General features: G+C 34.7%; 1 protein-coding gene across 1 annotated transcript in view; it reads left to right on the top strand.

The window, feature by feature from the left end:
- Positions 1 to 13,427, top strand: part of LOC309686522 (aspartyl/asparaginyl beta-hydroxylase-like) — a gene marked incomplete at its 5' end in the record, with an annotated part of 86,108 nt that overhangs the window by 1,158 nt on the left and 71,523 nt on the right. Inside the window, 10 exons of the mRNA XM_082499230.1 lie at positions 1,297 to 1,371; positions 1,876 to 2,037; positions 3,001 to 3,060; positions 4,534 to 4,590; positions 5,103 to 5,147; positions 5,910 to 5,945; positions 9,834 to 9,872; positions 11,292 to 11,336; positions 11,506 to 11,547; positions 13,009 to 13,056. Of these exons, the coding sequence (XP_082355356.1) occupies positions 1,297 to 1,371; positions 1,876 to 2,037; positions 3,001 to 3,060; positions 4,534 to 4,590; positions 5,103 to 5,147; positions 5,910 to 5,945; positions 9,834 to 9,872; positions 11,292 to 11,336; positions 11,506 to 11,547; positions 13,009 to 13,056 (609 nt within the window). The remainder of the gene's footprint in view (positions 1 to 1,296; positions 1,372 to 1,875; positions 2,038 to 3,000; positions 3,061 to 4,533; positions 4,591 to 5,102; positions 5,148 to 5,909; positions 5,946 to 9,833; positions 9,873 to 11,291; positions 11,337 to 11,505; positions 11,548 to 13,008; positions 13,057 to 13,427) is intronic.

The raw sequence follows: 13,427 nt of genomic DNA, 5'->3' as shown, positions 1-13,427 counted from the left end.
TAATTTAAATACATAGAAGGGATTCTTGTCAGCTCTCATGGTTACCAATGGAACCATATCACATTACAATAATTTTCTGCTGACATATAGTTGTGGTTTTGATATGTATGCAATAATATACCCAGTCAGAGTAACAGCAGGTTCTCCACCTTAAAAAAGCAACAACAAAGCAAACAAACAAAAAAACCCCAAACCAACTTTATAAGATTAACCAAATATTCACTTTTCTACTAAACCCAGTAATATATCATAAATACCATTAATACAGCTTCTAGTGTTAAAATAAATAATTTTAAACATTTTAAAACCCCCATAAGTATTAGTAAAATTTATTAGGTTCAAGAGGAATTAAAGAAAAAAATATTTTTACACATCAGATTTCAGATGTGTGATTTGCATTTTAGTGTTATTCAGAGTACATATATATTTTTTCCTGTTCCTTGAAGAGGCATGTACTACTTGAATTTTATGTGAACCCAACACAAAAACCTACAAATGTGGAGCATATGGTCAATAAAATAGAATATAGAATTTGTTTGAAAAGATTTACATTAATTTTCTTAAGTTATCATTTATAAAATATATCGAGAAAGTTGTTTCTTTCTTTTTTTCTTTTTCCCCCATAACTGGTACCATTTTGGATCTTTATTTGAAAAATGCAGCTGTGATTTGGTTTTGTGCTGTTGAGTTTCTCAATGTTAATTTCAGGACATTTATATGAAGGCAACACTCCATACAAATTCCTGTTATGTCCGGGGCTGGTGTGTTAGATGACAGTCCCTTGTCCCAGAAATCAGTTTTTGATTTATTCTGCTGTGAATTGCCAGAGGACCTTGATATTGTAATGTTCGTATCTATTTTCCCTGTTTATAAAGCCAGCAAACCCCCACTTCTGCAAGTAACAATTTGTTGTCAAATATGACATGCTAGTGCTCCTGCCTAAATTGTAAGAAAGTAATGGATGAAAGAGTTAGTAAAATAATTACTTAGAAGAGAATTCTTGGTTTGAATAGTTATCTGAGCTTATTAATGTTACTGCCACTGAGAAAAAGATAGGCATAGAAAATCCAGTGTAGATAAATTCTTCCAATTCATCTTCAGAATGAATCTGATGTGATTGATACAGTATTTTCTATATTGGAGAGTAAGCAAAACCAAATTGTTTTTGTAATTGAGTGAGTTGCAGAGGTTCACCAAGTTAGTCTCTATGGAGGCGACTAAAATCTACAAGCCTTGAGCTACTGTTTAGACTTTGCCTTTTGCACTTACCTTCATTGCAATTTATAATCCTTTTAGAGCACAAGAATGCTGACGTAGAATTGGAAGAGGAAATTCAGTCTGATCTTCATGAAGCTCTCCATTACCAGCCTGGTAATGCATTAACACTTAGAAATCACTGAAGAATTTATAAATACTGCCATAGGCTAAACGAATCTCGGAGTCTGGTTTTGGTATGCACTTTAAAGAACTTTTGCCTGTGCAAAATATTCTAATCAGGTAATTTGTCATCTTCAAGAAAATTCAGAAAGTTCAGTCACCAAACCCTAACACTGTGGCCTCTTACCGAGATGTGTATTCGGCAGCAGTAACTCAGTTGACAAAAACTTACTCAAAATACTGCATATAGTGCAAGAACAGGTAATCAGAGATGGTTTTTACTGTGCTTTTCTCCATGAGCAATGAAGGCGCTGGCAGGCCAGTGCAGATACTTCGAGTTTATACTGCTGTAAGATGCAGACAAGTCATCTGTCCCCCTCCCCGTCCCCTTTGGGGACTAATTGAAAAAGACAAAAAGTGTGCTGAAGACTGAGTATTTGCTGGTAATGGAATTTACCAAAGAGTATGTATTCTCTAACAGTCTGTATTGTTGATTAGGAGAGAGACACGAAGATATAGATGAAAGAATAAATGACCAGTGGCAAGAGAAGGAAGAATTACATGGACAAACTTTTGAAGCTCCTGCAACAGATGACTTGCTCAGAGAATTAGAGAATGAAATGCCAGAAGCATATGAGACACCAGACTCAGATCAAAAAGGTATCTGGATGACTAAATATACTTAAAATTAAATTTTACCAAAAATAAGAATAGACCAATAGAAGTATGTCTCATTAAAAACTTGAATCCTAATTTCTACTTGCAATACTTTGCAAATATCTACCACAGCAAGTATTATTTAGCAAATACTTTTTTTTTTTTTTTTTAAATCAAAATGGGATATTTTAATGCCATGTAATTGGAATCCAGGTAGCTATATATTATTGTTTACTTAATGTTATATTGGCTTTCAACAAATCAAATTAATCTGTGCTTCAGCTATGCATATTTCCCCCCTATAAAGGGAATTTGTAATATCTGTATGGAGTCTGTTCTGGACTTTCTAGTTTATTAAACTAAATTTTAAGAGTTTATTAGCACAGCCTTTTCTAGACTTCTTCTCACTCTAATTTCATTTTAATGTGGCTCTCTATAAGAACGTTATATGTAAACTGTATCGTAAGTAAGAAAACATAGCATCATTTAAAGAAGATGCTTATATCCTGCTGCCTTGAGGCATTGACAGGATGATAAAAATTGTTTGTATTTAAAAATAGTAAAGCAGAATCATATGATCTAAATCCAACTTAAGCAAAAATATTTCTGAATGCTTTTTATCTACAGTACTGAAAATTTTACCTATGCAATGGATATCATCTAAAAGTTTTGATTACTGAAGTACACGAAGATTCTTTCTTCACGACTGAAGTAATACTTTTCAGTCTGGGTCTATTATACCTCCTTGTTTCTGTATCTCATTCTCAATATTCTGTATAAGAAATGAAATTATAAACTTTATTCTTTCAAGCTATATATGTATCTTGCTGTCATTAGAAGAAATTTGCATAGGATTTCTTCTTAGAAATTTGACTCTATTCTTACATAATATTCTGTTACAGGGTTTGTGGTGTCATATATTGATTTAAATTTTTTTAAATTTGTAAATACATGTTTGTTTCTCAGATGCTGATCTTTTGGCAGATGATCTTGGAGCAATGGAGTCTGAGCCATATGAAGCTCCAGGTATAATTTTCTTTTTCCAAACTCATTAATATTTGTTTTCTGCCTCAATGTAGCAAATTATATGCGAAAGTAAAAATAAAAGGTTAGACTGGTTTAGTAAGGTAAAATTTTGAATATTTTTTTTTCTCCAAACAACTCTTCATGATTGTCTTGGATATTTTTACTCTGACTGAGATGATTGTATCATATTTGCTATTGCAAATGATTCTTAAAAAGAAGGGATGGTAGGTATGGAAACTACTCTAATTTGTGCAAAAACTTCATTTTTACTTTTTCATGTTTTTCTGGCTGTGGTGCGTGATTGGGGTCTGTAACCTGTCACCTTTCAGAAGCATCCAGTTTGTAACCTTTCCTTCAGGACTGTTTGTTTATATTTTTTCTTTATCTTCAATTACACTATCAGAGAGAGAGTCAGCACCAAGGACTTCATTCTGAATTATCCTTGCACTGTCTTTTTGCACACCCTAATATATCTTTAAAACTTTTTTAAAATCTTTCTGGACTAATCCAATTAGCTTATAGTCATCTTTATATTGTGCTTGATACCTCAAGATGAGGATTAGCGCATCTTTCCCAATGTGAAGAAATGTTAGGTGGATTTTACAGTTTCCCTGCTATCTGGTAAGTATTTTCTTCTGGATGTTAATAATGCTTCCTGATACTACAGGCAGCCTCTTCCATTTGCGTTAGACATTGATTTCTGTTTGGACTAGGCTTCTTATCTTTGGCTCAATGTTAGTTCTGGACTTTACAGTCTTGTTTGATGCCAGATATGACCGAAAAATAATTTTGTTTGATACAGCTAAAACTGCTTATTCCTATCTTTGTGGGAGATTATTGCTTTCCAGTTACTGATTTAGAATCCAAGCTGCAGTGTTTCTGAAGTAAAAGGATTGTTACTTTACCTTCAGTACTATGTGTTGTCAGATGTATCATACTAAGTATATTAATAACATTGCAAAGAATTGTAGTCACAAAGGAATAATCCACATATTTAGCTATGCAATGAAAAAAAGTAAATTGCTCTAAATCTGTTGATGCCAGAAATGAATGTACGTATTTCTCAAGGTCTGATTTCTGGCTCTTATCTTGTATTCTGTAGGTCATCATCAGCAGTCTTCCTAGACATTGGTAAAGAAGCTACTTTAGAACTTTGAGGGTAGGGAGCAATTACGTTTTTTAATTCCTGTTAGAACTATTACAAAATATTCATGGAGTCTTATGGCTCTCATGGATCTAGTTTTCATACCGAATTATAATAGAGGACTAGAAGAGAGGATGACCCAACACCTTCCATTAGATTGCCGTGTGTCAAGTAGTAAGTGTCTGTAAGGGTTTCATTTGTCAATTTTCAACTAGGGAACTACATTTAGCTATTGACAGACACCTTATGGAAACAAGATAAAATAATTGAATGTTAATATATTTCATATTTTTTAATTTAAAAATATATTTTTAATATTTAATTTACAGTTTCATATGAATATGATATGGATGTGGAAAGGACTGTAAGTGATCCAGAAGCTCCAGGTTTGTAAATTTTCGTGATTTCAGATTACAAATACACTTTTTTAAACATGCCTCAAAATAATGTCTTATATTGACTGTCTAGTCACAGTTTTATTTTCAAACAGTTTTTTGGGTAGTTTCAAATAAGCCTGATTTCTGCGGCTGTGTTACCATTACATTTGTGAACACAACACTCCACAAATCCAATCCACAAATACTTACATAAATATCTTGTTCTGTCAGGAGTCTTCCAGTTTAATCAATGGGTTGTCAAAGGTCTACTTGTGTTCCTAATTTTAAGCCTAAATACAAATATGCATGAACTACTTGTCTTGTGTGACTTATGATGTAGCTTCTGGATATGTTTTATAATCCAGCTGTCACTTTCAAATAAACCACTGTAGTACTAACTCAGTATGTTTAGTTCTGCTGTTCTTGAGATAAATATGTGACCGTTTTGACTTCTTATGTGTTATTTATCTGTTGCATGAAAATTTGATTAGAATATAAAATATTAAGTATTTTTGTTTAAGGTGACTCTGAAATAATGCCAGAAGATGCTACTGAACATTACACAGGTACAGTCCAAAGCCTTTTTTCTTTCTATTGAAGTTTAATTGAATTTTAGCCCCAAACCAAGACCAAAAAAAATTCAAAACATTGGAGCTTATAGGTAGCATAAATTCCTTAGTAAGTTGTTATGTCTATATTTTTATTTACGTTTTGAAAAAATACAAAGACCTGCATGAATACTACTTTTCTGTAACATCAACCAAACAGGCAGAATAATATTTTGAGAGTTAAAGTTGCAAGAGAATGGATGTTTGTATTTTAAATGGCATGGAAGTTTTTCTGTGGATAAAAAATAATCTGAATTTGCCAAAGATGTTGAAGTTAGTCTGTTAAGTGTCAGGAAAAAAAGTAGTATCATAAAAAAAGAAAAACAAAACAAAACCCAAAAACGGCAAGGAAGCCATAACAAGTAGATTCCAAAGTCCCACTGTAGAAGTTTGCTGTATGTAGAAATGATTTATGAGTATTTCCATTCTAAATTGTAGGTAATTACTAGATGATTCCATTAACAGTACAAGAAAAGCATACTGATGGTGCTTTATCTTTTTTAAGTCGATCTTGTTATGCCAGAAAATTATTCAGTTCTTTTCACAGCATCTTTTAGAAATCTTCAACTTTGAACTCTTATTAACTTCAATACAGTATAAAATATAGTTTTGAATATTTTTTTTTGTCCTGACTAAACTTGACACTGTATTATTTGTGTGTATTTATTTATTGTCTTAAAATTCCATGAATTTTCATATTGATTTTTTTTCTTTAAACAGATGATAGCGTGCATGGGGATTATAATGAAGACCATGGTATGACAACTGCTATATTTAGTGAAATGACAGTATCAAAGTCTTTCATTAATATGAAAGTGAAAGTACTTTGTCTTTACATTTTTCATGCTGTTGTATTACTTTGTGAGTTCTTAATTAAGGAGTTTGTTTTATGTTCAAACCCCCTGAGGATGTAAGCAATCAACTTTAACACTGGAACAAACATAGAGTACGTGTATAGGTTATGTTCCCATGTTGGTCCTCTGTGTCATACTTTGTGCTTATGTGGCATAAGAACGTTGAAGACTTTGCATGCCCTTTTTCTTATGAAACCCTGGCCATGTCAGCTGTGGTTCTGTATAGCTCAGTGTTACCTTTTCATCTTGTCCGTAACTACCAGTTTTTTGGAGATTACTCTGTTTTAGTTTGATTTGGTTAATGATTTGCTAATGATTTCTGAGACCAAATCAAAAAGTTAGCAAGAAGACTAGTGGTTGCAGTCTTGAAACAAAGGTATGTGGTTGTGATTCCTTTTCTGAGATCCTTCTGAGGACTACCATACTTGAGAAAAGTTAAGCGTATCTTTGAAGTGCTCTTGTTTATTGTCCCTGTTTATGTAACCTGAGCAAAGGGCAGAAATTCTTAACTTCAAAATATTTGAGACAGAAAAACTTGAGGTTCGTTCTTTGTCATCCGGAGGGAAATTACGACATTCACCTTTGGGATAGAAGTCAAAATCACATTGAAGGACTTTCAGTGGCCCAAAGGTGTATTCAGCCCTTACTCCATGTCTTTCTCAGGCTGCAGAAAAGAATTATTTGCCTCAGTTGAGATACCCTTGACAAAATGTGTCAACATCAGTAGGATGGAAAAGCAAGAGAGACCTAGTTTTTTCCCAATCACTTCTCTTGCTTCTCACACCTAGATATGAGGAAGTGCAACTTTTAATCTTAACTTTTCATGCTCCTTCAATGTGTAGTGGTGGCATGAACAGAGAACACTTACGTGGTCCCTGCCCTCGGAAAGAGTCATCTATACCTGTTTTTGGAGTAAGATGATCATGGAGGTTCCCAAAGTAATTTGCATCAGTTTTCTGTAGAATCAGTTCCAAAACCATTTCATATTCTGCAATCTCTTCTGGCCCTGGCACAATAACAGTGAATCACTCTATTTTGTGAGTAGTTCGTATGCTTCGGCAAGCAGTGGTTTCATGTGCGATTGCTACCATGTCCTGCAATACAAGTTTTAAATAGTATCAGAAAAATCAGATTTACGTTTTTTCTACTTTTTCTTTACTATGCCAAGTCCTCTGATTAGGCTGATAAAGAGAATAGGAAGTTCAATTCTTTTTCTCAAAAGGAAATTCCAAGGTAGGAGGTGATTGTCAAAAAATTATTATTATTGGCCACTAAATTGCTAGGCTTTTTACACAGCAACTTATGCCTGGAGTTAAACGTAATCCATGATAAACAGCTTTTCTCTTGATAAAAGTTCACCTTTTCATGGCAGAATTTTGCCTTGCTTTCAAGTTCTTCCTCCAGAACATCATGGTTATGAGAGAAAGCACAATGCTTCCTTTGTACTTTTTAGAGGAATTTCATTTGAGAGCTCCAGCCTGGAGCAGTGTAGAAGAAAAAGACCAATCAGGTGAGGCATTGAGTGTTCCTGACTTTTTCAAGAGTTAGTTAATTTTATTTATTTTTTTTTAATTCACCCCACCCCGTTCCCCAGTTACACAATGAAGTTACATGAAGTTACAGAGTTAGTTGGAATTCCACTGTTCCGAGGGCAGACCTGTGTACAGGCAGCCTTATTTCCAGGCCCTCATCAGTGTCTCAGAAATAACCAGAGAAAATAATCGGAAATTACTATCAGGATCCCTAGAAAAGATGAGAAAAAAGGCTAGGGAAGACGGTCTAATCACAGTCAGTCCTATAAGCTCATCTTATGTTGTCAGTCCTTTAAGGTTTGAGCGAACCAGCCAACCATGGATGTCACTGAAGATGTGCTGAAAGATGAGGCTGTCTTTCTGTGACGCACCGTTTTTTCCTTTTCAGTTCAGTCTATCTGGTTTCAGGGCATGGGACTTGTAATTGTTCATGAACATGTGCTAGACACCGTTTTAGCAGTTGTAGTACCTAGTTTTCGTCCCTGTTGTCTCCTGACCCATCTTGTACTTTTCAACCGGCTTTTGGTTGGATTGAAAATAAAACAGATTTGTTCTTTTTGTGGAGGAGAGAGTTTTTAGCACCTGTTTTCTAAAGTCAAAGAAGGGACGAAGGCCATCATGGAGATACGTTTGACTCAAATGTAAAGCTTGTGGTTTTGACATTAGCTTTAAAATGACAGTTCACATCCACAAGAAGATTCACTTTAAATCTTCAGATACAAATATCTGCAAAATCAGCAGAACTATAAGCTTCTCTATTGTAAAGTCAATGTATCTTCTCCATCTCTATCAGATGTATTTCCTCTCTTCTGGCAGACCCTCTGATGTAATATTTTTTTTCCAGTCCTGGTGCTTTCTAGAATTCTCAGAAAGCAGAGAGGGCAGTGCCAAGATGATTGTTGGCTAGAGCAGTTCAATTTCTTTTCTGACTCTTGCTTTGTATGACTTGGTTCTTAATTCAGATCAGCAACCAGCTCTAACAGAATTGCAGTTCCTGTAATCACTTCTACTTGCATGGTGTTGGGAGAAACTGAAGGCCTATGGTGGGCTGCACCCACTTTGTGTGTTTGGCATATTGAAAGGAACTGTTTCTTCATACCTTCTGCAGTTATTGTTAATGCTAAAAATTTTTCAGTTGAAATGATTGTATGTGCCCACAGTGAAGTGTGTAAGTGGATTGATCATGTAGATTGGAATACAATAACTCAGTTATTCTACACAGCTTTCAGTAGTTTTTCGGACAGTTTTATACAGTTCATAGCAATGAAACTAGAGAAAGAAGGCAAGTTAGAGATTTTAATAAGAAATTAAGAGTTCTGGGTGTTTTTTTAAGAATCTGTTGTGAGAACTTTTTTTTTTTTAAAAAAAAAAAAGGGGATGGAGGGGGAGCCATATGACTATTGGTGCCTTTTAGGATAAAACAATGGTAGGAAGACTTTATTTTTTAAAAAAATCTTATGTGAATAAACTTTTTCAGATGAGGGTTCATACCTGTTAAGATAATGAAATCAAAGCACTGGATGAACATTGAACTTCTTTAGTTATAAAACTCACAATAAAAGCATATTGAAAATTCAGACAATTAATGGATAACACTTTGTATATTTTCAGACATTATGGGCACAAGTTAGAACACAGGAAGTTCCGTTCAAATACACGGAAACACTTCTTTACGGTGAGGGTGAGAGAGCACTGGCACAGGCTGCCCAGGGAGGTTGTGGAGTCCCCTTCTCTGGAGATTTTCAAGACCCGCCTGGTTGCAGTCCTGAGTAATGTGCTCTGGGCAATCCTGCTTTAGCAGGGGAGTTGGACTAGATGATCTCTAGAGGTCCCTTCCAACTCTGATGATTCTGTGATTCTGTGATTAGCTAAAGTAATGTAATGAATATTCTTAACCTATTTCTTCTTCAGAGTGACAAAAGTTAGACTGGCATTTTACTCAAAGATTAGGAGTGTAGATGAATTATAACAATTGTACAGAATGGTAGTGTTATTGTTGTCATTGTTTTCAGTATTTCATCTGTGTAGATAGAAATGCGTGAAATTTCAGCATTATGTTTGCACTCGGTTTATGTCTAGAATTTCTACTACAAGCTCCAGTAAAGGTTCATATATCTATTCAGGCCTCAGAACTGGAAAAAGTCTTTGAAAGTTTTGCATTTATCAGTAAAGAAATGAACTGGATGATTGGCAACCAAATTTTTAGGATGCTTTGTGCATATCAACCACCCAGGAACTTTATTTTTCTTTCCTTTCAGAACCAAAACACGAAAAGCAGACTGAGACTCAAGATACAGGTATATACATATATATATGTATGTATATATATGTGTGTGTATATGTGTGTGTGTGGGGTGGGTTGTGTGTACACTCCCATACACATCTCCCTATGTATATATATTTATATATATGTGGAGCATGTTAAAAAAATCTTAGTTTCACATGTAATTAAAGTAGAAATACCTCTAAAATCAATGTTATTTGGAATAGGAATTATTTTCAAAATCAGAGAATTTTTTTTGTAAATTTAGCATAAAAATCATTAACTTAATCCTGCTATTTATGTATATTGAAGTATGTAATCTGTGTGATTGTCAGTCACGATATATTGCCAATTAGGGCAAAGGTGAGTTACGGTCTATGTAGACTGTAACTATAGATGTAACTATAAAGTTAGGGTTTTGATGATGAATTGAGACACCTTCTTTTAATATACCGTCCTTGGGATTCATCTTTAAGGTCTCAAGTCACCTGGGGTCTCAAGTGACACAAAGTGGGGCATGTGAGGCTTTTTGTAGACATTTGGAACAGTAATTCAGCATAGACACTCAACCTGCTGCCTGCCACAAGCCTTGCTCATAACCTTGCAACCAGCGCTTAAGACCATTCAAAATTTAAAGGCTGTCAATACTAGCTCTGCTTTGATGCATAATTTTTGCTAGTGTCTTTGTCTAATTAGCAGAAGCAATTAAAATTATTCATCTGCAGTCCTCTCTTTGGGTCCTGTATACTTTGTTGTCTTGAAATACCAGCTCTTTTGAGAGTTAGCTTGGACAGCTGATTGAAAAAGGCACAATTTAGTTTAGAATGTAGTCAAGAAATTCTCTAATGAAATAAATAAATTGTAAGTATCCGTTTTGTCACCTCATAAGCTTACAAGGACAGTCAAATGAGTTAAAAGGTGCCAGATAGAAAGAAAAGAAAAATAATTTTTCCATGGAATCAATAGTTTAATTCGAACTTGCTCATTGTCCTGATGAAGGAAAGTAGGACTGCCAAGGAATTGACGTTTATCCAAATGAAAAGACTTTTCAAGTAGAAGTTTATAGTGTTTGTTTGTTTTTTAATACGTCTAGCAGATGGAGTAGATGTTGCAAAAGGTGAAAGTGGGAGTACTAATTATGCTTAGAAAGACCAAGGAATGTTTTTAACATTTCAATTTTTAAAGTTACTGTGTCTTAATCCAAAAAACATTTGTTCAGAAGGTACAATTTTGAAATGTTTACCTAATGAACACAGCAGTTTAGTAAAAGAGGGAAGAAAATTTAAGTGATTTCTTTTTTTCCCCTCAAACGCATCAAAGTTTCTCTTTGTTTATAGCAATTTACTGTTCACTGTTAAACATGGTGTGCTAGCTATGTTCTTTTGTGTTGTATATAAGTTTCATCAGTTGAGGGCTTGCCTTCATTATTGCTCCAAATTGAATGTTTTCTTAGCTGTTGAGGACCTTCCGGATGAGGTGAATGAAGCCATGGAGCCAGGTATATATTTTGTAATTGTGGTTTTACAGTGTTTTGAAGAAATATATGCATTTTGAAATCCAATGTTAAAAAAAAAACAACAAAAAACAACAACAAAAAAAACCAAACAAAAAAAAAACCACCAAAACCTCATTATATAGTTTTTTTCTTATTATTATTTCTCTTATAGATGAAATTATTGAAGATTTTGATATTGATAAAGAGCTGTCAGGTATGATTTTTTATAGTTTGTGAAAGAAAACATATTTTTCTTCCATTTCTATTTGTTAATATAATTTAAAAAACAAACAAAAATGAAAGAAAGAAGCGTGCTACATAGAATTATAGAATGGTTTGTGTTGGAAGGGACCTTTAAAGGTCATCTGATCCAACTCCCCTGCCATGGGCAGGGAGATCTTTCAGTAGCTCAGCTTGCTCAAAGCCCCATTCAAACTGTCTTTGAACACTTCCAATGATGGGGCATCCAGAACTGCTCCGGACAACCTGTTCTGGTGTCTCACTAGCCTTATTGTAAAGAATTTCTTCCTTGTGTCCAATCTAAATCTAACTTCTTTCTGGTTTTAAAACCATCGCCCCTTGTCCTGTTGCTACAGGCCTCAGTAAAACGTCTCTCTCAGTCTTTCTTATAACCCCTTTTTATAGACTGAAAGCCTGCAATAAGGTCTCCCCAGAGCCTTCTCTTCTTCAGGTTGAACAACTCCAACTCTCTAAGCCTGTTTTCGTAGGAGAGGTATTCCAGCCCTCTCATCGTTTTTGTGGCCCTCCTCTGGACCTGCTCTGAGAGGTCCATGTCTTTCTTGTGCTGGGGGCCCCAGGTGGTGTCTCATGAAAGTGGAATAGAGGGAATCACCTCCCTCGACCTGCTGGCTACGCTTCTTTTGATGCAGCCCAGGATATGGTTGGGTAGCCGGTTCATGTCCTGTTTGTCATCCACCAGGATCCCTAAGTCCTTCTCTGCAGACCTACTCTCAATCCCTTCATTTGCCAGTCTGTACTGATATTGGAGATTGCCCTGTCCCAGGTGCAGGACCTTGCACTTGCCTTTATTGAACTTCATGACATTCTTTTGAAGTACTTAGAACTTCGATTTGAGGAATGGAGTGTGTTAATTTCTCACATTCTCACTAAAAAAAAGATTATGTTGTAAATTTTTGTTTGTTCTGCTGATGTCAGGGAATTTTCAATTTTTACTGGGTCAAATGTAATTTGAAGTTTTGCCCTAAGAAGTTAAAAAATATCATTAAGCAAGATTTTTTGCAAACATGATGTTAATTCAGTCACCTGGAGCAAAGTGATCTAAGCAGTTTAGTCTAAGCACGGTGTTTAGGACTCCATGCTATATTTATTTACATTTTCCAATTGAAAGATGTTTTCTAATATAATTAAATGAGGAAACAAACATTACTGTTTTACTTGAATAAAAATTGTAACCAAATTCACTTTTGGGGGACATAATAAGAATGGAAGTCAGTAAGAAAAAAGGAGCTAAGCTTTTAGACATGAAGTACATTTAGTACCTTTTTTCTACTCTTAAGTTAACCTAGTTGGTGGTTCTGCAGTTTAGGTCTTCCTTTTTGTTTGATACTAATTTGATTGGGTGGCTGATGGGGAGTAAAACCAAAATTGTGAACATACTGTGTGTAACTTTCAACACTTATTTTCTTTGTAACAGTAGAAAGTAAGCATACAGAAGATGTCGCCACTGAACCAGAGGAATCAGGTTTGTATATTTTTTATAAAATAAAAATTAAAAAAAGGAGAATGGTAAATATCATATAATTGAAGTCTATGCTAAAAATAAAAATGCATGCATAACTTTTTCTGCAGCTTTTTTCTTTTAAGGACAAACATAATTGTGTTGTTGGAATCTGGCAGAGGTTTTAATAACAGTATTTTAATGGCTTACAGAGCACTCTTTAGTTTTTAGAAGCTCAGAGTGCTCCCAATTCAGAAAAACTTACAGCGATAAAAATGGCGATATCAGGTCATGTTAAGCTGAAGATTTCTTTGCTATGCTCTGTTTCCCACCAGCCAGTCAGTAGTGCATACTCAGGAACGAGAGTTTATGTAAGAAATAAAATAGAGTGTAAT

Source organism: Vanellus vanellus (genome assembly GCF_965231255.1).
Source record: "Vanellus vanellus genome assembly, chromosome: 2".
In the NCBI taxonomy this organism is placed as follows: Eukaryota; Metazoa; Chordata; class Aves; order Charadriiformes; family Charadriidae; genus Vanellus; species Vanellus vanellus.
This window is presented reverse-complemented; position numbering and strand designations above follow the sequence as displayed.